The sequence below is a fragment of the Vanessa cardui genome, chromosome 2 (genome assembly GCF_905220365.1).
Source record: "Vanessa cardui chromosome 2, ilVanCard2.1, whole genome shotgun sequence".
Taxonomy (NCBI): Eukaryota; Metazoa; Arthropoda; class Insecta; order Lepidoptera; family Nymphalidae; genus Vanessa; species Vanessa cardui.
In genome coordinates, this window is record NC_061124.1 from 11512241 (window position 1) to 11538344 (window position 26104).

At 32.5% G+C, this 26104-nt stretch overlaps 1 protein-coding gene across 1 annotated transcript in view; it reads left to right on the top strand.

Annotated features, from left to right (window-relative positions):
* The first annotated feature begins 11435 nt into the window (after positions 1 to 11435).
* LOC124536937 (circadian clock-controlled protein daywake-like) overlaps positions 11436 to 26104 on the top strand; it is a 30169-nt gene continuing 15500 nt past the window's right edge. The window contains exons 1-4 of the mRNA XM_047113609.1: positions 11436 to 11628; positions 18333 to 18424; positions 22350 to 22498; positions 24855 to 24988. Coding sequence (XP_046969565.1) covers positions 11574 to 11628; positions 18333 to 18424; positions 22350 to 22498; positions 24855 to 24988 — 430 coding nt within the window. The 5' untranslated portion in view covers positions 11436 to 11573. The remainder of the gene's footprint in view (positions 11629 to 18332; positions 18425 to 22349; positions 22499 to 24854; positions 24989 to 26104) is intronic.

Sequence of the window (26104 nt, forward strand, 5' to 3'; positions counted from 1 at the left end):
ATCCCTCCTCCCTGAATTATAAGCGTGTACGTGACCAGATATTTTAGTGTGCGTCAGTTGATTAATGTAAGAATAAAGACAAAAAATACAAGTCACTAATTCCAATAGTATAAGAAATGTTGCGTCCCCCTGTTCCTATGTATGCTTAGATTTTTAAAACTAAGCAACAGATTTTGATGCATTTTTTTAAATAGAAATATTGATTTAAAAGAAAAGATAAGATGTATAATTAAAAAGCTGGGAACGTCGTATGTTAAAATACAATGTATTTTTAGGATCAGCATTATACCAATAAGTCGCTAGTAAGATTATATTTATCAATGTATCCCAACAAATTAACGTAGAGAGGCGTATCTTCTAGGCTAAACAGATTTATTGTTATCGTTCTATACGCGTAATTATTCTCATTCAATCTACTTTGTATTGAATAAATAATTCTAAACGCAATATTCAAATGGATAAATTTAGTTAACGATAAGCGTGCCCGGTGCCCGGTGTACTCATAACGCTAAAGTTCAATACTCCCACTTTCCAAACCTTGGCGAGGAGGGTTTCCAATCTACCATAATTGCGGATAATCGGTTCCTCGTTTACAAAGCATCCTACTGACCCATCCGCTGTGTGCGGACGAGTCGTAATAATACGCCGGTTGAGAAATTAAAACGATATATAAATATTCCTTGTCCTGTTGTATTTCATACAAAGAACATAATATCATCGTAATAATGTAGTTCTCGATTTATTTAATATTTGTTTCTACGTTGGCTTTGCAGTTTGGGTCGATGATGTGATTTTGACACTATGACTTTCCCATTAATACTTCGTATAGAATTTCATTACAATCGGTAGTGTAGTAGATTGGTTAAGACGCGAAGCATAACAAACTTATTGATAATAATATTAGTCAGAAAAAATATAATAGTATAAAAACATGCGGTTTAAGAACGCACTAAAATTAAATATTTTTTTGTGCAAAATTTTATTCAAATCGAAGACCTGGAAGTGGGTCAAATTAAGATTCCAAGATTTTCTTACATAGTTACTAGAGAATCTAACAAAAGCGTGTTAATAATATCGATAGGTTAGAGATTAGTCTATTTAAGAATAAATGAATAATTACATCTATAGAAAGAATAAATATCGGATTTCATTAAACGTTATTTCAAAATAGTTGATTATTTATTAATGACTTGTCGAGCATTTAAATTTATTTTACTTATTCATTTATGAATATATCGACTGTTAATAGTATGATCCTGTACATTTCTCACTACTGAGATAAAGCCTCCTCTTCCATTAAGGTTTGGAACATATTCCACGCTGTTTCTAATGCAGGTTGGTGGAATGCACATGTGGCAGAATTTCGATGAAATTAGACACATGCAGGTTTTCTCACGATGTTTTCCTTCACCGCCGAGCACGAGATGAATTATAATCACAAATTAAGCACATATAAATAGTGTTGCTTGCCTGGGTTTGAACCCGCAATCATCGGTTAAGACGCACGCGTTCTAACCACTGGGCCATCTCGGCTCTTGTTCCTAAATTGTTAATAAAAAAATCTATTCAAAAGATTTCTTAGGAATTTCAAAATTTATGACAGGTTTTGTTTTGATTTCATTCATTGTAAATTGCAAGTCACTAACGACATTTGGCGCCAAAATGATGAAACTTTATTCAAATTCAATTATTAATGTCAAATAGGATTCATTAGTTAAGTTAGAATTGAAGTTTGTTCAGACGTTTTTCGTTTTTTTTCTTATGCCGCAACAGGTTTTAAAATTGTAATAATTTAGTAAATTGCAATCAAGAATCAAGAGCCTTTATTTTCTGCATATCTAAGGCTGGACTCTTCATAATGAGACCGAAATATTTTTATTATGCAGCAATCGTTCCATAATCCTTGGCATAAAAATCGATCTACGACATTAATATATAAGATAATTTGATTTCATTGTTTTAAAGCCGCGTGTTTTTATATGTTTTATGTACATATAGCAAGAGAGTTTCATATTAGATAATTGACAAAAACATCCTTGTATCTCTATAAAAAATAATCAAAAAGAGGTTTTATTAATTAATTTAATAAGATAATTACATTTAGTACATTAGATGGCTTTGTTTCCAGAATCAAACTCAACTCCTTTTTTTAAATTAACTGTATTAAAATTTTGTAGTAATAATAATAAAACAAATTTATGGCACTATACTATAGAATAAAAAATATTCGCTAAAATTATTTAATTATAGTATTTACACATACTACGTGGTCGAGTAGTGCGTACACCGATTTTCATGGGTCCCGGGTTCCATTCCCGGCCGAGTCGATGAAGTTCAATTATTTTCTATGTTATCATACTCATATGTAATTAAATTCTAACAATGTTACATACATATAAGTCGAACTGAACCTCCTTTGCTTTAGCTTTAAATCATCCCGAAGCGGTGATAGTTTCATATTAAAAATCTTGTGAAATGTCGATTCGAATAATTTATAATTCCGTGAATTAAGAATTTTTATTCATTCTAAATTGTATTTTCTTTCAGGTGACGCGACAAATGAGGCCATCAATCAGAATCGCGATGAATTCTTAAAGACTACACAACCCTACCTCGAGAAGACCGTAGCTAAAATCCTACTGGACGCAGCGAACAAGATAGTAGCGAATATCCCGCTAGACGAATTACTGCCAGAGGCTTAATTATCTACATTTGAATTTCACGAGAGATTGTGTATTATTTAGATGTGTGTGTGTATTTTACTAAAAGATTCTATTTTTAAAATATCATTTGACAATTCTTGGAATTGATATTTTTAAAATAGAGTTTTTTACAATGTTATGTAATATATAATGTTAAGCTTTAGGCAAAGGTCCCGCATTTTTATTATGCGGTAGGTAATTGGTCATATTCGTTTTGTTTTAAATTTATAAAAAATAAAAATTGAAAAAAATTTGAAATTATTGGCATAATATATTACATTTGTTGCGTAAATCGTAATTAAAAATGTGTCTTTAGATTTTTAAATTAAGTAAATATCTATTCGCACAAAACTTCAGTGTTACCTCAGTTTAAAATATACGAAACATTGTATGATATAAAGCTTGAGAGAGACCGAGAGGTTTTTTTTTAAGAATTATTATATAATTCAATATTGTCTTAGACTATCTTGTTAAGTATACATTGTTATTATTGTATTGTAAGAATGTCGTTGGTGAAAAATAAATTAAGGTATATTTTAATTGTATGTTGTTTTTATCATACATTTTTAACATAACACAGTTTTTTATCTTACTGTTCTTTTCAAAAGAGGGCTGTAACGGAGAGCGTTAGAGGCACTCCTCTAACGCTCTCCGTTACAGCTACAGTTAACCCACTGGTTAGAATCATGGTGCTTCAGTGCGGGTTAAATACACTCATTTCTCAGATTAGCATCGCACAGTAGATGAATTATAAACACAAATTAATCATATGAAAATCCGGTAATGCTTGCTACCTCTTGAACCAATAATATTCAATTAGATTCAAAATCATCTTAGCCTATTCAAATAGTAGAACAAAGTATAAAAAAGTTAAAAGAAAAGATTATTAAGAACGGTTATTTAATATACATCTAACTACCAAAATAGCCATGGTTTCTTATGGATATATTCGATTACAAATGAGTATCCCTCCTCCCTGAATTATAAGCGTGTACGTGACCAGATATTTTAGTGTGCGTCAGTTGATTAATGTAAGAATAAAGACAAAAAATACAAGTCACTAATTCCAATAGTATAAGAAATGTTGCGTCCCCCTGTTCCTATGTATGCTTAGATTTTTAAAACTAAGCAACAGATTTTGATGCATTTTTTTAAATAGAAATATTGATTTAAAAGAAAAGATAAGATGTATAATTAAAAAGCTGGGAACGTCGTATGTTAAAATACAATGTATTTTTAGGATCAGCATTATACCAATAAGTCGCTAGTAAGATTATATTTATCAATGTATCCCAACAAATTAACGTAGAGAGGCGTATCTTCTAGGCTAAACAGATTTATTGTTATCGTTCTATACGCGTAATTATTCTCATTCAATCTACTTTGTATTGAATAAATAATTCTAAACGCAATATTCAAATGGATAAATTTAGTTAACGATAAGCGTGCCCGGTGCCCGGTGTACTCATAACGCTAAAGTTCAATACTCCCACTTTCCAAACCTTGGCGAGGAGGGTTTCCAATCTACCATAATTGCGGATAATCGGTTCCTCGTTTACAAAGCATCCTACTGACCCATCCGCTGTGTGCGGACGAGTCGTAATAATACGCCGGTTGAGAAATTAAAACGATATATAAATATTCCTTGTCCTGTTGTATTTCATACAAAGAACATAATATCATCGTAATAATGTAGTTCTCGATTTATTTAATATTTGTTTCTACGTTGGCTTTGCAGTTTGGGTCGATGATGTGATTTTGACACTATGACTTTCCCATTAATACTTCGTATAGAATTTCATTACAATCGGTAGTGTAGTAGATTGGTTAAGACGCGAAGCATAACAAACTTATTGATAATAATATTAGTCAGAAAAAATATAATAGTATAAAAACATGCGGTTTAAGAACGCACTAAAATTAAATATTTTTTTGTGCAAAATTTTATTCAAATCGAAGACCTGGAAGTGGGTCAAATTAAGATTCCAAGATTTTCTTACATAGTTACTAGAGAATCTAACAAAAGCGTGTTAATAATATCGATAGGTTAGAGATTAGTCTATTTAAGAATAAATGAATAATTACATCTATAGAAAGAATAAATATCGGATTTCATTAAACGTTATTTCAAAATAGTTGATTATTTATTAATGACTTGTCGAGCATTTAAATTTATTTTACTTATTCATTTATGAATATATCGACTGTTAATAGTATGATCCTGTACATTTCTCACTACTGAGATAAAGCCTCCTCTTCCATTAAGGTTTGGAACATATTCCACGCTGTTTCTAATGCAGGTTGGTGGAATGCACATGTGGCAGAATTTCGATGAAATTAGACACATGCAGGTTTTCTCACGATGTTTTCCTTCACCGCCGAGCACGAGATGAATTATAATCACAAATTAAGCACATATAAATAGTGTTGCTTGCCTGGGTTTGAACCCGCAATCATCGGTTAAGACGCACGCGTTCTAACCACTGGGCCATCTCGGCTCTTGTTCCTAAATTGTTAATAAAAAAATCTATTCAAAAGATTTCTTAGGAATTTCAAAATTTATGACAGGTTTTGTTTTGATTTCATTCATTGTAAATTGCAAGTCACTAACGACATTTGGCGCCAAAATGATGAAACTTTATTCAAATTCAATTATTAATGTCAAATAGGATTCATTAGTTAAGTTAGAATTGAAGTTTGTTCAGACGTTTTTCGTTTTTTTTCTTATGCCGCAACAGGTTTTAAAATTGTAATAATTTAGTAAATTGCAATCAAGAATCAAGAGCCTTTATTTTCTGCATATCTAAGGCTGGACTCTTCATAATGAGACCGAAATATTTTTATTATGCAGCAATCGTTCCATAATCCTTGGCATAAAAATCGATCTACGACATTAATATATAAGATAATTTGATTTCATTGTTTTAAAGCCGCGTGTTTTTATATGTTTTATGTACATATAGCAAGAGAGTTTCATATTAGATAATTGACAAAAACATCCTTGTATCTCTATAAAAAATAATCAAAAAGAGGTTTTATTAATTAATTTAATAAGATAATTACATTTAGTACATTAGATGGCTTTGTTTCCAGAATCAAACTCAACTCCTTTTTTTAAATTAACTGTATTAAAATTTTGTAGTAATAATAATAAAACAAATTTATGGCACTATACTATAGAATAAAAAATATTCGCTAAAATTATTTAATTATAGTATTTACACATACTACGTGGTCGAGTAGTGCGTACACCGATTTTCATGGGTCCCGGGTTCCATTCCCGGCCGAGTCGATGAAGTTCAATTATTTTCTATGTTGTCTTCTGGTCTTGATGTTTGTAGTACCGTCGTTACTTCTGATTTTCCATAAGACAAGCGCTTTAGCTACTTACATTGGGATCAGCATAAAGTGTGTGATGTTGTCCAATATTTATTTGATTATACACATTTGCTGATCGATTGCTCATTCAGCTCATTGATTAAAATAAACGAGATCTATAAATAGGAAGAGAGCCTTCCTTGAAAACGTTACATAGGAAGGCAAAACCGAAATGCATATGAAATGAAGCCCTTTCGTAAATTTATTGTGATCGTTTGATGACACTATTACGTAAATATTCGTAGCGAGTGAGATCTTATTTCTGCGGTTGCCAATAATCCACAAGCTGCCGGCTCGCCTTGACCACGCGTTGCCTCACCGCGCCGCTCGCCGTCGGAAACGGAATTAATGTCACTCGATACCTGCTTTAGGAAATGAGAGGTTTTGCTGACTAAACTATTTTAAGGAACACTCTATTAATCTACTATAAATGATCAAAGGAATTCAAATCATCATCTCTTTTAAAAAGGGATTATGATTAAATTTATTATTTTCTAGTAACGATTAAATGTCAGCTAGTAATTTTCCCACAGCTGCGCAGTCTTTTCGCCTCCTGAAGAGAAGATATGAAATTTATTCCAACACGTAGTTATTCTTCCGCCAAATAACAGTACTCAGTACTGTTGTGTTCCGGTTTGAAGGGTAAGTGAGCCAGTGTAACTACAGGCACAAGGGACATAACATCTTAGTTCCCAAGGTCGGTGGCACATTGACGATGTAAAGAATAGTTAATATTTCTTACAGCGTCATTCTCTATGGGTGATGGTGACCACTTACCATCCGGTGGCCCATATGCTTGTCCGCCAACCTATACCATAAAAAAACGTTGTTCTAACGCGTGTTGTTTGAATGCTATGTTTACATTTACCACCGATGTATATGTAAAAATTGTTTGTGAGTGTGACTGTTTTATGGCATAGGTAGTCGGTCTGGCAAATGACCACCTGATGGTAAGTATTCATATCGTCAATGTTATGATTCTTGTGCCTTTAGTATTGCTGCTTGATGGTAGGATATAGGATATGTTGCACAAAGCCTCACCATCAAGTAACCAATCGATTATTATCGACATTTGTATTAGCCAAACATTTTTACAAAACATTTTGCACAGAGCTTTATTTTTTACGAATGTGTGAGTTCGAATGTACGTGAAATGTTGCCAGAATTAGTCAGAAATTCTCCAACTTCTGGGTATGAATACGTTTACACGGAGAGGGCTGGGTTTTCGACATCAAACATACTGTAATAGTTTATTATCACAATAATATTGTAAGGGCTGACAGCTTATAATCTAGATATATTGTTAACTGTAAAAAAAATGAGAAAGGAACGTTTAAGTTATGAATAAACTGTTATTCATAATCTTTTAGGTCAGTGTGTTTATAATTTCATTCGAATTGGCCGGTTATTTTAAAATCAATTTGTTCATAGTTTTTCGATAGTTTGCAAACTGGCTAGATTTCTTCAAATACGATACTGACTAGAAGTATTTAAAATGAATGTTGTCCTTTGATTACGGAAAAGAGAATAAAACTAATGAACTAAATGTTTGTTTGTTTATACATTTTATAGATTTGGTAGGGCTTTGTGCAAGTCCTTTATTAGGTACCATTTATTAAATATATTTTTTTTATTCTACTTTGTAGTATTGAGTTCCGGTTCGAAGGATGAGCCAGTGCAACTACAGGGATTAGGGACATAGTATATCTGTTCCCAAATTTGCCGGCACATTACCGATGTAAGGAACGGATGATACTTCTTACAGCACCAAACTATATTGTTCATAGGGAATATCTCGTGGCCTTTTTGGTCGCAACTTATCTGTTGCATAAAAAAGTCATTGAAATCAAATCAAATCAATTTTATTCAAGTAAACTTCACAAAGAAGTGTTTTTGGTTACGTTTCGGAAAGTAGCTTCCAGCGAGAAGAAACGGCAAGAAACTCGCATAGTTGCTCTTTTTAAATAAACAGATTTACAATGCTGTTGTAAACGTGCAATTTACAGTAATTAGTGTCCTATGATGGAACCTCCCGGCGTTTCCTTCTAAAAAGTCCTCTTTTAATGACTAATATGATTTATTTATTAATTTAGTCTTAATAATCTTTTTAAATTTTGAGAATGGTAAATTGATTATATTTTCCGGTATCTTATTACCGTATGCAAACGGAAATTGGGGGTTACAAGTTTTTTCTTATTTCTTGTATTAATAGTATGTATATCAGCATTGATGGAATATTTTTTATATTATTTTGTATAAACATTATATTACCAAATATATATTGTGAACAGTTAGTAAAAACAGAGCCTAAGGCTTCCTTACAAATAAGAAATTTACGTCGGAACTACATATTATGTATTTTATGAGTTTAAAGATTGATGTAAAAATTATTGACTATATTTTTTCATGTCATAATTAATGATGTAATGTTTATTAGAATATATACATTTTTATAAGTTTATACAGTTAAATGTTTTATTCTAATAATGATAGGACAATCATTAATTCCCAGCCGGTCATGTCATGTCCCCAATGTACTAATGGGACGCTTTTCAGAAGCCAAAAAGGCTTAAAAATTCATACAACCCGCTGTCATAGCCTTCCATTAGAAAAATCAAATGACACTTTTTCTATTTTACCTACTGATGCGAACAGTGATATAGATTCAATTAATTTTGAAAATTTATTAACAAAATGTCACAAAAATATACCTTTAGTAAAAAGAATCCCTAGGGGAGCGAGAATATCTCTAGCTAGATCTTTATCCATTGTACTTCAAAATTGTCTTTCTAATTTTTTTTTTTTTTTTTTAAATGAAATGTTTGGATTGGTGTAATGATAATAATATTTTTATTTCAAGTATCAGTAACAGCCTGTAATTTCCCACTGCTGGACCAAGGCCTCTCCCACTAAGGAGAGGGTTTGAAGAAGGAGTAGGGTAAGAACATATTCCACCAACCTGTTCCAATGTGGTTTGGTGGAATACACATCACGCACGGTGGAGTGACGATATACGCAAGGCGGCGAGCAGGAGCTGGATGCGAGTAGCCGGAGAAAGACCACAGTGGCGTGCACTGGGAGAGGCCTAAGTCCAGCAGTGGGCAAAAATAGGCTGATGATGATGATGATGATGGAATACACATGTGTCAGAATTTCGATGAAATTAGACACATGATGTTTCCTTACGATGTTTCCCTTCCCCAGCGACCACGAGATGAATTATTATAAAAACAAATTAAGCACACGTCTATATAGTGGTGCTTGCCTGGGTTTGAATCCGAAATCATCGTTTAATATTCACTCGTTCTAATCACTGTGCCATCTCAGCTCATTTCAAGTATAATTAAAAAAAAAATTCGAGGAACGAGCAATAAAAATGTTTGCGCGAGCTTTTGTCGCGTTGAATTCTTTAAACAAAACTATTGAAATAAACTGAATTATTTACTTTGAACATAGAAGTTGGTTTGTATTTCATAAAAAAGAATCTTGTTATAAGAAGAAAACATTTTTTTAGCGTCTTCATAACCTTGATCTATAAGTGTACAAGCGTTCACACGAGTTGTTTACACAAAACGAGCAAATTTGGCATTTTTTTCACGTAGGATCCATTTGATTACTAAGTAAATTGCGAAATCGCAGATAAATAGTGCTTAATGTTCATTTTGCAACGCGAACCTGTTAAAAACAAACTAACACAATCACATGTACTTACCTATGTCTTATCTTTGCGATCAACTGTTTAATTAAATTAGGTTTGCAAAACCCTAGCAATGGGACATATGTATGTATTTATTTATGAACAGAGATGGCCCAGTGGTTAGAACACGTGCATCTTAATCGATGTTTTCGGGTTCAAACCCAAGCAAGCACCACTATATATATGTGCTTAATTTATGTTTATAATACATCTCGTGCTCGGCGGTGAAAACATCGTGAGAAAGCCTGCATGTGTCTAATTTCATCGAAATTCTGCTACATGTGCATTCCATCGACCCGCACTGAAACAGCGTGGTGGAATATGTTCCAAACTCTCTCCTTAATGGAAGAGGAGGTCGTAACCCAGCAGTGGGAAATTTATGGGCTGTTACTTTACTTTACTTTTATGTATTTTTGAGACGGTACAAAAGTTAGATCAGATTAATCTTATCCGATTTTACAAAACATTACGTTCAAATGTACGTGAAATATTGCCATTAGCATAAAATTCCTCAACTAGCGGGCACGAATATTTCAGGGAAAGCAAGGAGCTCGACACCAAACATGTCATAATGTGATGGATCATGTCACCGTAATATTGTAAGGACCGATAGCTCCTCACTTACTTGCTTTGTAAATTAGCAGTATATTATTAATCCTGTGCTAGGTATGTATCGAATGTATATTTGTGCCATGTGTATCCACCAACAGAAATGAAATCAGAGTGGTTCTACAAACCTTCGCCACAAAAAAAGCCCTTAGCCCAACAGTGCGACGTTTACACCTTCCTAGCATACACATTTTACGTAATAAAGAATATTTGCGCTCATGTTAATAAAAACTTAATTTTAATTGTTACTATTCGAGTACGGTATGAATATTAACAGCATATAATAATGGGACGTCGTATAAATAAACGTTGTTCTTTTAAAAAGAAAGTGGAATGTAATTCTAAAAGAGGCTTCATTGCTGATTTAGTTACAAATCCCGAGTGTATTTTAAGTCTTAAAACGAAATGAACTGTAAAAGAACTTAAACGAAAATTTGCTGACAGTATTTCGACGTTGCAATCCGTTGGTAACATGTGAGACAAAATATATTTTATGAACAAACAGATCGATTATAGATTTTTGATGTAGAGTTCTGTTTTATGTGATTTACATTATGTATTCATAACATTAATTAATTTTTTAGGAAATGATTGTGTGTGTGTTGTTTTTTACGTAGTTTGCATTTTTTTTGTTCACGTAGTATCAAATTTAGATAAATTTAGTAGGACGTTACAGATATTTTTCATTGCGTTTTTGATAACCTACAATTATTTATTAAAAAGTGGGTTGGTATTGTTGAACCAAAATTTATAGTAGATAGAGCCATGTATATTACGTGAGCAAAGCTGCAGTAAGTAGCTTAAGTAAGTAATGACTTTATATAGCATTTTCCGTTTCTTGTACAAAATGACCGTACAAGTAACCAGCACGCAGCAACGTGACTCAGTCACGTGTTTGACTTAGATTATTTAAGGATAGTTAACTTCCACCTGCAACATCGGAAACCATTCCAAAGTCTAACGGCAACCATCTCTTTTCAAAATAGGTGATAAGAGGAGGAAAGCGATAAAACATTGGGCAAAGCCTTTTCAAATCCCGTGTACTGAGACATTCACATGTCCTTAGTGTAGTGTACGCTGGTGGTGGAGTGTTGTGAAGGCGCAGTGCCGGTCCACACCGCGACTCGGCTGGGCGAACCCGCGATTGATTTCCACACGAGTGCGTTTTACGAAATTGTTGTGCAAGCATGCTGACCACTGCGGTGATCCTGTTAGCGCTGCAGTTCGCTACAGCCGAAATTCGTGAGTTCGAAATTCAAACTTCTTTCTTTTTATTAATTAATTTTACAATTTGACTGTTATCAAACATTTGAACTACACAAAAAGTTTTAATTGTCATGTTGGCTTGTCTTGAACGTTATCTGTAACGATTTGATTTTCATACAGGCAAAAAGGTAAGAAAATAGACCATTGGTCTATGATAACGATTAAAATTATGTTTTGCCGTGTATTATACTGTAAGCTAAAAGTCATAGAAAATGCAGCCATAAACTAATTTTCAATAGATAAACTGCAACGTACATATCTCGACTTTGGATATGGCAAAAGAAATAAAGCCTATATTGGGGAAATTCTCTAACGGAAATCAAAACTATAATTATAATAACAAACACGTAATTTTTTTATTAGTAATAAAAAAATTACATGCTGATTTGTGAAAATTATGTAAGGTTAAAAATATAATGTAATTTATAGATATACTTTTACTGGTAACTAAAATAGTCTCTTAGGTTACCGCCATTTTTATCGCCATTTGAAAGAAAAGTACAAAAAAAAAATATTTTGGAAATGCGGGTAGTTTTAGAGTGGCGCCGGCGCTTTTCGTATTGCTTGTATCGATCAGGTTATTTACAAAAATAAACGTTAAGACTAAATTTAAATTATCCACGTTGCAAATTTGCACAAAGCAGTTACTCTAATCTATATACTCTAATAGAAGTTAACTTCAAATATTTATCTGACGGGTAAGGCAACTTCTTGTCTTAAGGATAAGATTTGGAGTTTATAAATTACGATATGATTATTACTCTTACGATCAAATGGACATGATGGTACGTGGACACAACTGGTCATAAATCAGTAAATAAGATTTTATATCCATTGTGCTCTTCGATATATTCTCACTCACCCTTCAAATCGGTATATAAATACATATATTTCCATTTGGTGGTAGTAGACCTACTGTAAACTTTATCTAGTGTGATAGGAAAGTAATAAGAATATACAGTAAGTGTATATGAGTAAGTCTGTAATGTAGAAAAATGTATTTTTTGTTCGGCAAAATGTATATTGTAAAGGGGAAGATTGGTAGAGTTTATTTCAGGACCAGATTTCTCCCGTTTGCACTTTTAGAATATGATATGTTATATATACGACTGATGACAAATATCATTATTTATGTAGGTATACAATTTTAAAAAGTATAAATTATCTTATCAATGTAAAAGTTTCTAAGATAGAATGTTTATTAAAAATTATCGCGGCGATATGAAATCCAAGTTAATATATTCATTTTTATTTATAAATCATGCTTGCATAGTTTTGCGAAATAGTAACAGGTATTAATTCATGCTTTTTGTTGACAATATTTGTAAGCGCTAATGGTTGTAAATTAGTTTTCCAACTAAACACAAGAGTGAAATAAGAATTATTATTATATAGTTATATTTATCGAAAGAAACAAGTTGGTTTCGTGTATAGAAAACGTGGATTTCAAACAAAGATCGCGGTTACAAATTCGGGCACTGTTGATCTTCTTTACATAGTATAAAACAAAGTTGCTTACCGCTGTCTGTCCCTATGTATCTTTAAAATTACGCAACAGATTTTGATGCGGTTTTTTTAAGAGTGATTCGAGAGGAAGGTTTTTCGAAGGGCAATGTAGTAAAAATCGCTGACAATTATGGAAGTTTCTAATGCGATGTCGAAAAATAAAGAAATTATAATTAGTTTTAGTTTTGCACCCGTGCGAAGCCGGGGCGGGCCGCTAGTTATTAATACGTTTCCAATCCAATGTTTGTTTTGTTTCACAAATTCATCTTGAGACGACGATTGGCTCTCGACGAAAAACGCATTGAAGCAACATTCATGTATTTGGTGTATTATGTATCCAACCCGCGCTGAAGTGTGTGTGGTGTAATATACATGTAAACTTTTTAGTTAAGACATAAGGAATCCATTGCCGATATGAGACATCTACGCTTTACTATTTTAATTATTTAACTTGACGGCTTGACATCGCATGAGTGTATAACGGGTTGTAACTTATTATTATCTAAAGAAATAGATAAGACTTCTAAGGTGGTTTAATTATTTATTCATTCGTTTTTGTAAGTGTGTCGCTAATGAGAAATATTTTTCCCTGCCTGTTTATCATCCTATCAGTATGTCTTTTCCTTTGATTCTCCTCTATTATCCGTCACCTATGTATTGACATCCACAGTAACACAGTAAGCCTCGCCCTTTCAGAAATAGATTTGGAACATATTCCATTACGCTGGTCCAAATTAACTATAAATACAAATTACAAAAACAACAACAGTTGTTGCTGTTGTTGTTTTGCCTTGGCTCTTACCGGGATGACATATTGGTTAAAACGCGTGCATCTAAACTATGATTGCGGGTTCACACCCAGGCAAGCACCAGTAAATACTCATGTGCTTAATTTGTGTTAATTCATCTCATGCTCAGCGGTGAAGGATAACATCGTAAGGAAAACTGCATATGTCTAATGTCATAGAAATTCGGCCAAATGCGGGTAGGTAAAATACACACATGTGTATTTTACCTACCCGCATCGGAGCACCGGGTTGGAATAATTTTCAAACCTTCTCCTCAAAGGGAGAGGAGGCCTTAGCCCAGCAGTGGGAAATTTAGAGGCTGATTTTGTTGTTGTTACTAATATCGTGGTAATTTTCAAACGATATTAATAAATTATTTCTTTTAACATGAATTCTTTATTTATGAAGGCTTTCATAATGTATACAAAAAGTAAATGATATCTGTGTTGATTATTGAGAGGCGGTGTGTTGTCATATCGTTGCGCCACGGTCCATTTGCCTATTGTAATATTTAGAAACGCAATATGAAAGTTGATTTATAAAAAAAAGTTACATGGAGCAAAAGGCGTAAGTGACGTTATTTATTTCCCTTCATGGAACTAATATCTAATAATAGTTATGACCGATTAACACATCTATCTCTATCCTATTTCAATCGCAGAGTAAAGTAAACAAAGGTGTTTCTAATATATTCTATATGATTTGCTAATGGACTTTATATATCTCTGTAAACAATCCCTGATTAGGTTATATTTATTTATCATACATCACTATTCCACTTGACAAAAATAAGTTCGCCGGCAAAACGCTATTTTTTCACGATATAATATATTATTCAAATTTTATACAAAAGATATCATCTCATATCTAAGTTAAAGTTGTTTATCGTTCTTTACTTCTTCTGTGGCCAGAATAGCCTAAATGTAATTTAATAATTAGAAAACAGTTCAAATGCCCGTGTAATTGGTTATATGAAATAGTGTTTTTTGCATTGATTTTTGATTTCAGTGCTGGTATAATAAAACTCTGTCTTTCAAAAAACTATCATGTTTGAATGAGAGTACGAATGAGAAAGAATGGTTGAGTAGTGCGTACACCGGTTTTCATACGTCGATGTAGAAAAAGTTCATTAGCTTTCTTTGTTGTCTCGGGTCTGGGTGTTTGTGAAAGCGTCGTTACTTTTGATTTTTCATAACAATGCTTTAGCAACTTACATTGGAATCAGTATGTATGTGATGTTGTCCAATATTTACTTATTTAATAATTCTTTTAAAAGCAGGTAAAACACCTGGGCAAAGCTAGTGTTAAAATATTACAATAGCTTGTGATGGAGTACTTGACTGTTGTTGGTATTACAGCGTCGAGCAAAATCATGACATAATTTATTTTGTCATGACATGATTTTCATGACATCTTAATTATTTTAATTAATCCTTGCGAAATTATTAAAATAACCGTGTTTGACAAGGTCTCATATATGTTCGTTTATTTTTATCCCGAACGAGTAAACACTAACTTATTAATTAAAAAGTTTAAAATAATTACGAAATAAGTTATAACATATACCCTTTTGTGGTTTAATTAATGCGAACGTTTAATTAAATTTTATTTTTTAAATTATTTACAAAAAAATAAACTTATATCTACTTACAGGTTAGTTAAATTGACTGACAAAACATTATTGTAAAATTTCCTCAGTTTACATATAAATTTAACAATATAATATTTCAATTAATAGCAACTTATAAAATTCAATAACTAATTAAAAAAAATAAAAATATACTAAATAATAATTGATAAATAATGACAAAATAAAATATTTTAAATACATTAAAAAGAAAAACATGTATATAGAAATAAGCGATACGAATCATGATTATGTGTAATGGTAACCATAATATAGTAATTTAAAGATAAATCATGATTATGAGGTCGGAAACGTAACAGTCGTCCTGTAAACTGTAATAAAACGGGTTATTATATATTTAAAAAAAGTCTTGCATTTGACCTTCAATGATTAACAATACTGCAAGCTACAAAATAGTACAAATACAGTGGCGGATTTACAAATCTGCCGCTAGTAGGCTAGTAGGTTATTAAATTTTTGCCGCCCCTACTTTTTTTTTTTGCAATATTTATGATTTTTGTTCTATCGCCCTCATTATATCGGTTTTTTTTTTCCGTTATTAGTATGATTATAAACTAGGTGATATTTCTCTCAGTTACTGGATTATTTTTCCAACCGGCTATGTAGTGACGAGTATACGGATTAGGGACGTAATGTGTATACATATAATTATAAGTTTTTTTTTAATTTCTGTAAGATAATAACAAATTTGGGCTAAATTTGCTGCCCTTCTAAATCTGCCACTCTAAGCTCCAGCCTACTTAGTCTATTGGTAAATCCGCCACTGTACAAATATATTGAGAGCTGAGATGGCCCAGTGGTTAGAACGCGTACATCTTAACCGATGGTTGCGGGTTCAAACCCAGGCAAGCACCACTATATATATGTGCTTAATTTGTGTTTATAACTCATCTCGTGCTCGGCGGTGAAGGAAAACATCGTGAGAAAACCTGCATGTGTCTAATTTCATCGAAATTCTGACACATGTTTATTCCACCAACCCGCATTGGAACAGCGTGGTGGAATTTGTTCCAAAAGCCTCTCCTTAATGGAAGAGGAGGTCTTATCCCAGCTGTGGGAAACATACAGGCTGTTACTTTACTTTACTTTACTTACAAATATATAATTTATTATTATCGTTTATACGCTTTTGCGTTTCGTACATCTTAAATGTTTCAACATAAAATATATTGATTAAGACGAATATACTATTACAATTGGATGCCATATTATTTTTACTGAACTAAATTTTTTGTTCTTAATATATTCGAGCATAATTAGTGGGTAGTCTAACAACTGGTTGATAACTAGAAAAGTACTAACCTCACGTACGGTGTTTATTAGCGATGCCACTCTGATGTAACGTCTAACCGAACCTGTTTTCATTCAAGGCATGGATTGGGGTCGCACATTGTTGCATTAACGTGAAATATTCTCTTTATTATTTGTGTATTTTTGTAATTTCATAGTTTTTGTTATCACTGCGATAGAATGTTAATCAAAGGTGCCTTCAGTTAAATCCACTCTATAATGATTCTTATATTAAGGTCTATTTGTTTGAATGAAAAGAGAATCAGGCAGAAGGAACGTAATACCACATAGTTGGCGATGCATTGTAAGAAGTGCTACCAGTGTGTATAGTTGAAGGTATTATCTGCCCGTCTTCAGACATGAGGTGGTAAATTTGCTAGTTTTCCTAAAATTTATCATTAAATCATTCGATTGGATTATAAATTAAACGAGATGTTGAAGAAAACATTTTTTTTTTATGGTATAGGTTGTCGGACGAGCATATAGGCTACCTGATGGTAAGTGGCCACCATTACCCATAGACAATGACGCTCTAAGAAATATTAACTATTCCTTAAATCGTCAATGTGCCACTAAGCTTGGTAACTAAGATATTATGTCCCTTGTGCCTGTAGTTACACTGGCTCACTCACCCTTCAAACCGGAACACAATAATACTGAGTACTGTTGTTTGGCGGTAGAATAACTGATGAGTGGGTGGTACCTACCCAGACGGGCTTGCACAAAGCCCTACCACCAAGATATCGTCTATATTTCCATAATAAGATATTTTCACTAGCGACATCAATCAGAATCTAAGTGACCTAACTCTTTCAAACATTCCTGTATAGATTTATTTTAAAAATCCTCTATATATTTTAATTTCTTTTAAGTAAGCCAAGCCTATTAAGAACTGAATTTATTATAAAAATAAGTAATTGATTAAAATTGTATTGCTGGTATAGAACACACCCGTGCGCACTGAAATAAAAAATATGAACTAAAAATAAAACACTACAAAGGCACAGACTATATATCTATATCACTACTATATCAGACTATGTCTGTAGAAATGTAAATGTAACAATATTAAATAATAAAATATAACTCAAGTATGGTTTACATATTTGAATAAGTTTTTTTTTTAATTATTATATGTATAGGGTTTTAATGGTGTCTGATCGCAGAAATTCAATACTACATAACGCCAAGGTCACGTCAAGGTTTCTGTATCAAGGCATGGTACGAAGATACTGTTTTATTATTTATAGCAACTACGTAACTGAATACTTTGTAAAAAAATAATACTATAAATATGAAAAAAATTCAATCATATTTTACTGCAAAAATTATAATAACAGTAATAATTTATCACACAATAATTTTACAAGTTATATTACAAGGAAACCCTAGAACGACAATATTCATTTAGTTTTGATACTGACTTAAATGTAAATTATTTTTTCCAGCTCCATACATAAAAGTTTGTCAACGGAGCGATCCGAATGTGGACAAATGCATCATAAACTCCGTAGAAGAACTGCGACCAAAAATGATTAAGGTAAGCTAAACACAGTATTCTTAAATCAAACGTATTCTTTTATTATTGTAACAATGTTTTTATTTTAAACATTTGTGGTTCTGACATTTCCTTTATTGCATACGTCTTCATGGAAAATGCACAATTTCTTCTTGGTTTCATGAATCAGTGGTTGTTGATGTTACTTTTGCTTTTGCTTCAGCCTCTGCTTCTGTTTTTTTCTCGTGTACATTTGATGGAGTCGGATCATCGGCTTTGGGTTGGTCAGGCTGACTAGGTTGTAAGTTCTTATCATCTGCAGATGGATGTTGACTTGCTGGCGAAACCTGATCGGCCGTAGCCGGTTGGTCTTTTGCAGGTAAAGCTGGTTTATGGTCTGATGTCGATCCTTGATCGGGGACCGTTGAATCTGGATGTTGGGGCGTTTGTGATCCTGAGTTTACAACAGACGGATGTTGAGATTGGGCAGGTTGTTCCGCACTTGGGTGCTTAGGCTGATCTGAAGTAGACGAGTCCTTAGCTGGGTGCGACTGTTCTTTTTTTGGTTTTTCGTCAGTAGTAGCTTTTGATACGGAGGCTGAAACAGACTTGGAAGCATCTAATACATAAATGTCTTCTGTATTACCGGCTTTAGATGCACTGGCGTTCGCCTTTTCATTTAGAGAAGCAACTATGTCAGTACTTGATATTGATGTTGATGCAGAACTTGACACCGACACTCCTTTGCCTCCTTTAGCTGAGGAACCACTCGCGCTGTATGCTGTATTATCGTCTTGTAAAATGATGACTGTACCATTCTTAGTGTTACTGTCTTTTCCATTAGATTTCTTAGAATCATCTTTGGTAAGGTCTATTATGATATTAGTTTTCGTGTAAGACGCCGGTCTGCTGTAACGTGCATTTTTTTCAACTCTATTACATCTTTGACATTTGGATCCTCGACATGTATAGCATTCTGGTGCATTGGAACTGCCTTGCTGTTGGTACGGGTAGGGCACGAATTCCACTGGATTATTTTGATTTGGATACTGTATTGTGACGTTTGTACGGTTGGGTATTTTTATTTGCACCACCGTACTTCGACCATTGCAGACGCCTGCTTGAGCGTTCTTAACCTGAAATTAATAAATTATAAATAAACTTACCCTAAACTATGTTGAAGTATAACAATAAAATAAGAAAATAATCTCATAATTATAGAAAAATATCAATATGACTTTATAGATTTTGAAATTAACTTTAATTAATAATTAATTTAGGTAATATCGAAATCTTACCACGAAAACTAGCGCAGTTGCAACGAGTATAACCGCTCTATACAACCCCATATTTGTCTGAGTTCCCAAGATAACGTTGCACAAGCCTTTTATACATAACTTACATACTCAGATAGGATAACAGTGTCTTTTGTCATTGCTTCTGATTCATTCGTCAATGTTTTATCAAAAATGTTTTAGGCACGTATGTTTTTTTAAATATATTCGCGTTTCTGTTATCGCCAGGTGTTATAGTAATAAATGTATTGTCGTTAGTGATATTTTATTTTTCACACGAGTAACAATTTAAATTAGATAATAAGAGTATGTAATACGTGTGTAATTGTTTGTTTATGTTAGTTGTAGTTCAAGGTTTCAAACAATATTTTCTGACGTCTTTACAGTCAATTTCTGTTTTGAGGAAGCGTTTTCTAACCTGTTAAACGAGTTAATTTTTAACTTACTACCTGGGCAGATTAATTTATTGTTAATACTTTAAACACGTATGAAATTGATTCATAATAACAAGGGTTGTTTATATATATATTTAATATGTTATATCATTATTATTTTTATACCTATCGAGTAAAATTGCCTGACTAACACTAATTTCATTCACTCGTTTCCCAATTAACATAAAAGCAATATATTTTCGGTAACATAATTTATTTTCTATATATCTAACAATATTATTAATTTAATATAAACTCATTTAACAATTGTTAATTTTGAATCCGCAATTATTTTAAAGATAGATAGATATATATGCAAATATTTGTGTATTTATATAAAAATATTTAGGTATCATTAAAATCACTTACCGATCTCACTTAGTAAATTATGAGTTTTTTTTTTAATTATTGCTCAGTGATGTTCATTTTTCTATTTTTTTTTTGTATATTTTTATATTTATGTTATAACACATTATAGTGTCAAAATCAAGTGTTTTGTACATCCTTATCCTTAACATTACAATAATTCTTTACATAATTAATGAATATACATATGATATTCTCTTACTTTTTCTATTCTTGAAAATTGCTTATTTTGGGAAAGGAACATGGGCTTGGATATTTTGAACAATAAAAATACCTGCAACGATTTTTCGCAGATATATCTATTTGTATTTCTGAATTGCTGTCAATTTCAACTTTAATTACCAGTAAAGAATAATTATGAAATGCTTTTACATTTAATAAAATGTTTTGAGCTTAAATTTGTACATTGATAAAATCTTTATAACCAAAGTTGTGAGCACAGATCAATAAAATTTAAGGTCAGTGATCTTAAATCAAGAGATTACTTTCAATTATTAAAACATCTGATCGCTATTGGATATAATAAAAATATGATTTTAAAACGAATTCGAAAGTATGTCATTGTCATTATGTTTCATAATATACGAGTAAGTAAAGTATGTCGCGATGACAAGTGGAAATGTAAACAAAACAGCTTGCACTTTGTTTGATTAGCTTATTATATCTTAAGGGTCTATGAGTACTATTTTATAGTACTCCTAATTTATTTAAATTATATGTGTACGTGTTGTTGCATCATGGAGTTTAACATATACGTTATGAGGGTATAGAAATGCTGGTGAAAAATGGTACTGAACCTATAAAATATGTTTAATAATAAATAATTTTATTTTATTTTAAGTTTAGTTTAAATTATACAAGTTATTGTAAAATTGTAAATTCTATTAGATTAGAATCTATTTCGCGAGATTTTAACCTGTTGAGTTATTATGAATTATGAATCATTTATTAATTAATTATATTTAATCGTATAAAATGTCGGTAGTTTAAAATGTTTGAGCCGAGATGGCCCAGTAGTTAGAACGCGTGCATCTAAACCGATGATTGCGGGTTCAAACCTAGGTAAGCACCACTGAATATTAATATGCTTGTGTTAATAATTAATCTCGTGCTAGACAGTGAAGGAAAACATCGTGAGGAAACCTGCATGTGTTTAATTTCATAGAAATTTTGCCACTCGTGTATACCACCAACCTGCATTGGTTCAGCGTGGTGGGATATGTCCCAAAGCTTCTCCTCAAAGTGAGAGGAAGCATTAGCCCAGCAGTGGGAATTTAAAGGATGTTGTTTTTGTCGTTAAAATGTTTCGAGTTAGAGTTTTTATAATTCATATGATATTATCTTTGATACATTACTTTTAAATTGTTACGGTTCACAAACTTTCTACATGCTGTTGTCGTTGAATCACAATTCTGTAGGTATTAATTAAATCACCTGTCCTTCTATCCTATTTAGAGGAATCAATGAGATCAGGTGAAATACTATGTTTCGAAATATTTGTGAAAATTTACTCCAAAATCTGGATTAAAACAATATTATGCTAATAAGTTTGTAAATTTGTAAAAATATTATATTATTATAAATCTACATATGTACCTATTTGTTTTTTATTAATATTACAGAATTAATTTACATATATACGGCCTCATAAATAATTCAGTTTCTAAAATTAACTTCAAACAGTTCGAGACGTATTAATTAGATCAGTTTAGTGACAATATAAAAATGCCTAATTTCACAAATTGCTTTCTAATCATCATTATCGTATTGTATATTCGTACAGCTTAAAGTTAACCGTATAAATGTACTCAAATTAATAAAATAAGCATAATTTTCATGTTTTATTCAATACGGTTATTTTTTTAATTCCAGGGCATACCCGAACTAGACGTACCGGGTATTGAACCGTTGAGTTTGGGCCAGATAGCGCTCGCTCGTGGCCCTCAGGGTGCCAAGTTAACTGCCGTCGTCAACGACGTAAAAGTTAGGGGACCCAGCAACTTTATCATACAGGAGTTAAAGTGAGTATCTTAATTTTTTATTCCAAATATATTGTAAACAAAGTCATTAATGCAGGTTCATACCAAAGTAGGCACCATTGCTTTTTTTCTGTGTTCGATCGTAGGATTTTGTGCAAGCCCGGATAGGCATCGTCCACTTTTTTGATAATTACCCGTTGAATACCAATACTTTGTATTCTTATAAATGACCACTTTATTCTGTGTTATATGCAATTGCGTCTGTTTGTAAACCATCCCATGTTTACCAGTGAAAAAAAACTCAGAAAATTAAACTAAGTTGAGCAAGTGTTGGATGAAGATCTGATACATGTAATCCCATTTATGCAAATCGCATTGGAACATTATGGTGGAATGCTTCTAAATCTCCTTTTTACAAAATACCTTTCTATAGCAATAAGATATTCACAGGCTGTTACTGTAGTACTAGTAGTTACTACATTGTAAGCATTTAGTAATTGAATAATTTGTTCAATTTCGCAAACAACGGAAGAAAAATCATCCTTAAACGATCATTTTAACTTTCACTTCTCATTAAAGGTTAACATACTCGTGTATGAGAAATGGTGTCAAGGTGAATTCTATTGATATATTTTAATTGGATGTTGATTTAAAAGTATTGCAAACATATTGCCGTATACAGTTTTATAAGGTAACAATAACTTGTTGCATTATATTTACTTATTATGCATAAAAGTAATTACCTAAATACACTCGGATATATTCTGTAATAAGAAACGAATACGACATGATATTAAAAATAAATAAGTATTGGACAACATCACATGCATTACTCTGAACCCTATGCATGTAGATAACGCACTTGTGTTATGGAAAATCTGAAGTACCAATGGTACCATAAACTTAACAGATCCAAGACAACATAGAAAACTAATGAATTTTTTATACATTGACTCGGCCGGGATTAGAACCCGGGATCTTTGAGTGACGTACCCACTACTCGACCCCGGAGGTCGTCGAATATGTCAATATAGTACCCTTCTCCTCGGTGGTAGAGCTTTGTGCAACCCGTCTTGGTATGTACCAAGACGGGTTGCCTACTACCTTCTCATCCTATGTATATTCTATTGCTTGTATTACTCCTGTTTGTTTTCCGGATTAAAGGGAACCAGTTCAACTACAGGCACAAGGGACATAACATCGTAGCTATCAATTATATACTATGGTAATATTTGAAACTATTAATAATTCTCTCTCAGTTATTCAGACCACTTATCATCAGGTACCTCTTTTGCAAAAATAATATAAAAATAATAGTTTCGATTTTTAAAATACAATATTTAAAAATACAATGTATAATAGAATGAGGTAATTTATTTTTATATTTTCGTCGCATGAATTATCTGAAGTTGGAAGTGAATAGCTTCTGTAAAGATAAACACATGTTTATGTATGCGCTGAATTTACGTGCAACCAAATGTATTCTTACCAAGGAAATAAAGATAATGTCTTAAGTTGGACTCGTGAACAAGACATTCGTAGACAATGTCGAAATATCGAGCTCCACCGAAAAAAATAAAAAACATGGTAAATATCCCGAAATTAATAACTTTAATAATATTTATATATTTTTAAAGTTACGCAGTTCTTACTCCAGTTTATGGAACTTTGAACACATTGGTTATGTTCGATTTTTAAAGCTGAGAGTTAGACATATAGGAGACATGCTTAAGTCATGCATATTCTGAGCATTTTAGAATTCCAGATTCTCATCCGTCTGTGCAAGTTTACTTTACCGCTGAACATAAGATTAATTATAAACGCAAATTAAGTAAATTAATTCAGTTTGAACTCAGAATAAATTTCATGTCTTGTAAATAATGAACTATCTCGGGTAAGTTTAAGGAAACATATTTACCGTCCTTCTAGTAGAATAGGTTTAAATCCTATCCACAGGGCCATACTGTCTCTATACTTTAGAAATAAGTAATTAAATCGACTTCCCTGAGCGCACATTTAGTGGATACTGCTTTAGTTCTTCAGTATAAGCTATGACATCACGGATAAAACTCATTTTATATATTTTTCATTTTAATATTGTTTTCTTTTTATTTATATAATTCAATTTTTTTATTAATAATAATGTTTACATTGATACAATTTCAAAACACGGAAATGTACATAACTTTATTAATTACTCCAAGATAATATACGTGCAACAAAAACTTTATTATGATTAATTATATTTATAAACTATCAAAACCTTATTTGTCATCAGTTTTTTCAAATCATTTGAAATACCAAATAATTGTAATTAAAACCAACTAATTAAAGAATGTACCTGTTTGGAAAATCTGTGTGTGTAATTTTACTAACAGCCGCTTTTTTTTAATTCCAGGTCAGACTTAGATAGGAACCGGTTTGATTTCAAACTTCTACTACCTAGACTCGACTTTGCGGGGAAGTACAAGATGGATATCCAAGTACTGCTCTTGAGATTGCAGGGAAAGGGAAATATAACGGGATCATTCAGTAAGTATAATTAAAGTACCTGGTAGCTTTATACAAGACCGTCTGGGTAGGTACCATCTACCTGTCAGATATTCTACCGCCAAATAGCAACTACATGAACAGGGAATGTAACATCTTAGTTCCCAAGGTTGGTGGCGCATTGGCAATGTAAGGAATGGTTATCGGTGAAATTTCTAACAACGCTATAATATGTCAATACATGGGAAGTAGTGACCACCCACTGTCGGATGGCACCTTTACCCACCCACCTGGTATATAATAAAATATATAGATAGCTAAGCAATCATTCACCCGCGTAAGTACACAGTCTTCGAGAGTTGTAGCGTGATGTTATACTTACTAGTTGTGGCGGATACCCTCGCGTTTGTGGGTTTTGATTTTCACGTGTTAGGCGATAAACGTAACCTATATTCTTCTTTGAAGTTCAGTTTACTTCACACCAAATTTCGTCAAATTCGGTTCATAAGTTTGGGCGAGAGAGAGACAGACGACAGCGATGGACTCTAAAACGCGAGCTAAGCCGCCGCTAAGAACTAGTTCAACACATATTCTAATAACCTGTCAAAACTCGCTTCTTATTTTATGCCATCTTATTTCGACATTTCACTTCACTCCGCTCATATCCTCTTTTCTGCCCATCATAATCATCATACAGCTCATCATGCAGTATCTGTAATGTTGATGACATTACAGAAACTGCTGTGGTATTTCTATGATGCCGTTATCTACCTAAACTCAACTATGAGCTATAAGCAAAAGACGAGGCAAAATGTAAACCTATGTTATCGATGATAAGACTAAAAAATATTTCCAAAACTAATCAAGATCTCAATAAACCGTAGATTTTGTTTCTTATTGAAATGTCAGTCGATCAAATGTCAGTTAACGGCATTTTTCTTAAACCACGGTAGGTTACAAACATCATTACTCCAACAATGAGTGTAATTGAATAAAAACCACAGGTTTGAACAATTAGGACAGTGTTCCAGAAATAGAACTAGTACTAATAGTAGGAACTAGTAGCAAAAACGCTAAACTCGTAACATACTTAACCCGTACTTACCTATCTTGTCACAGATGTTGCCAGTATTATTCGCTTGTTTTAACAGGTTTAGC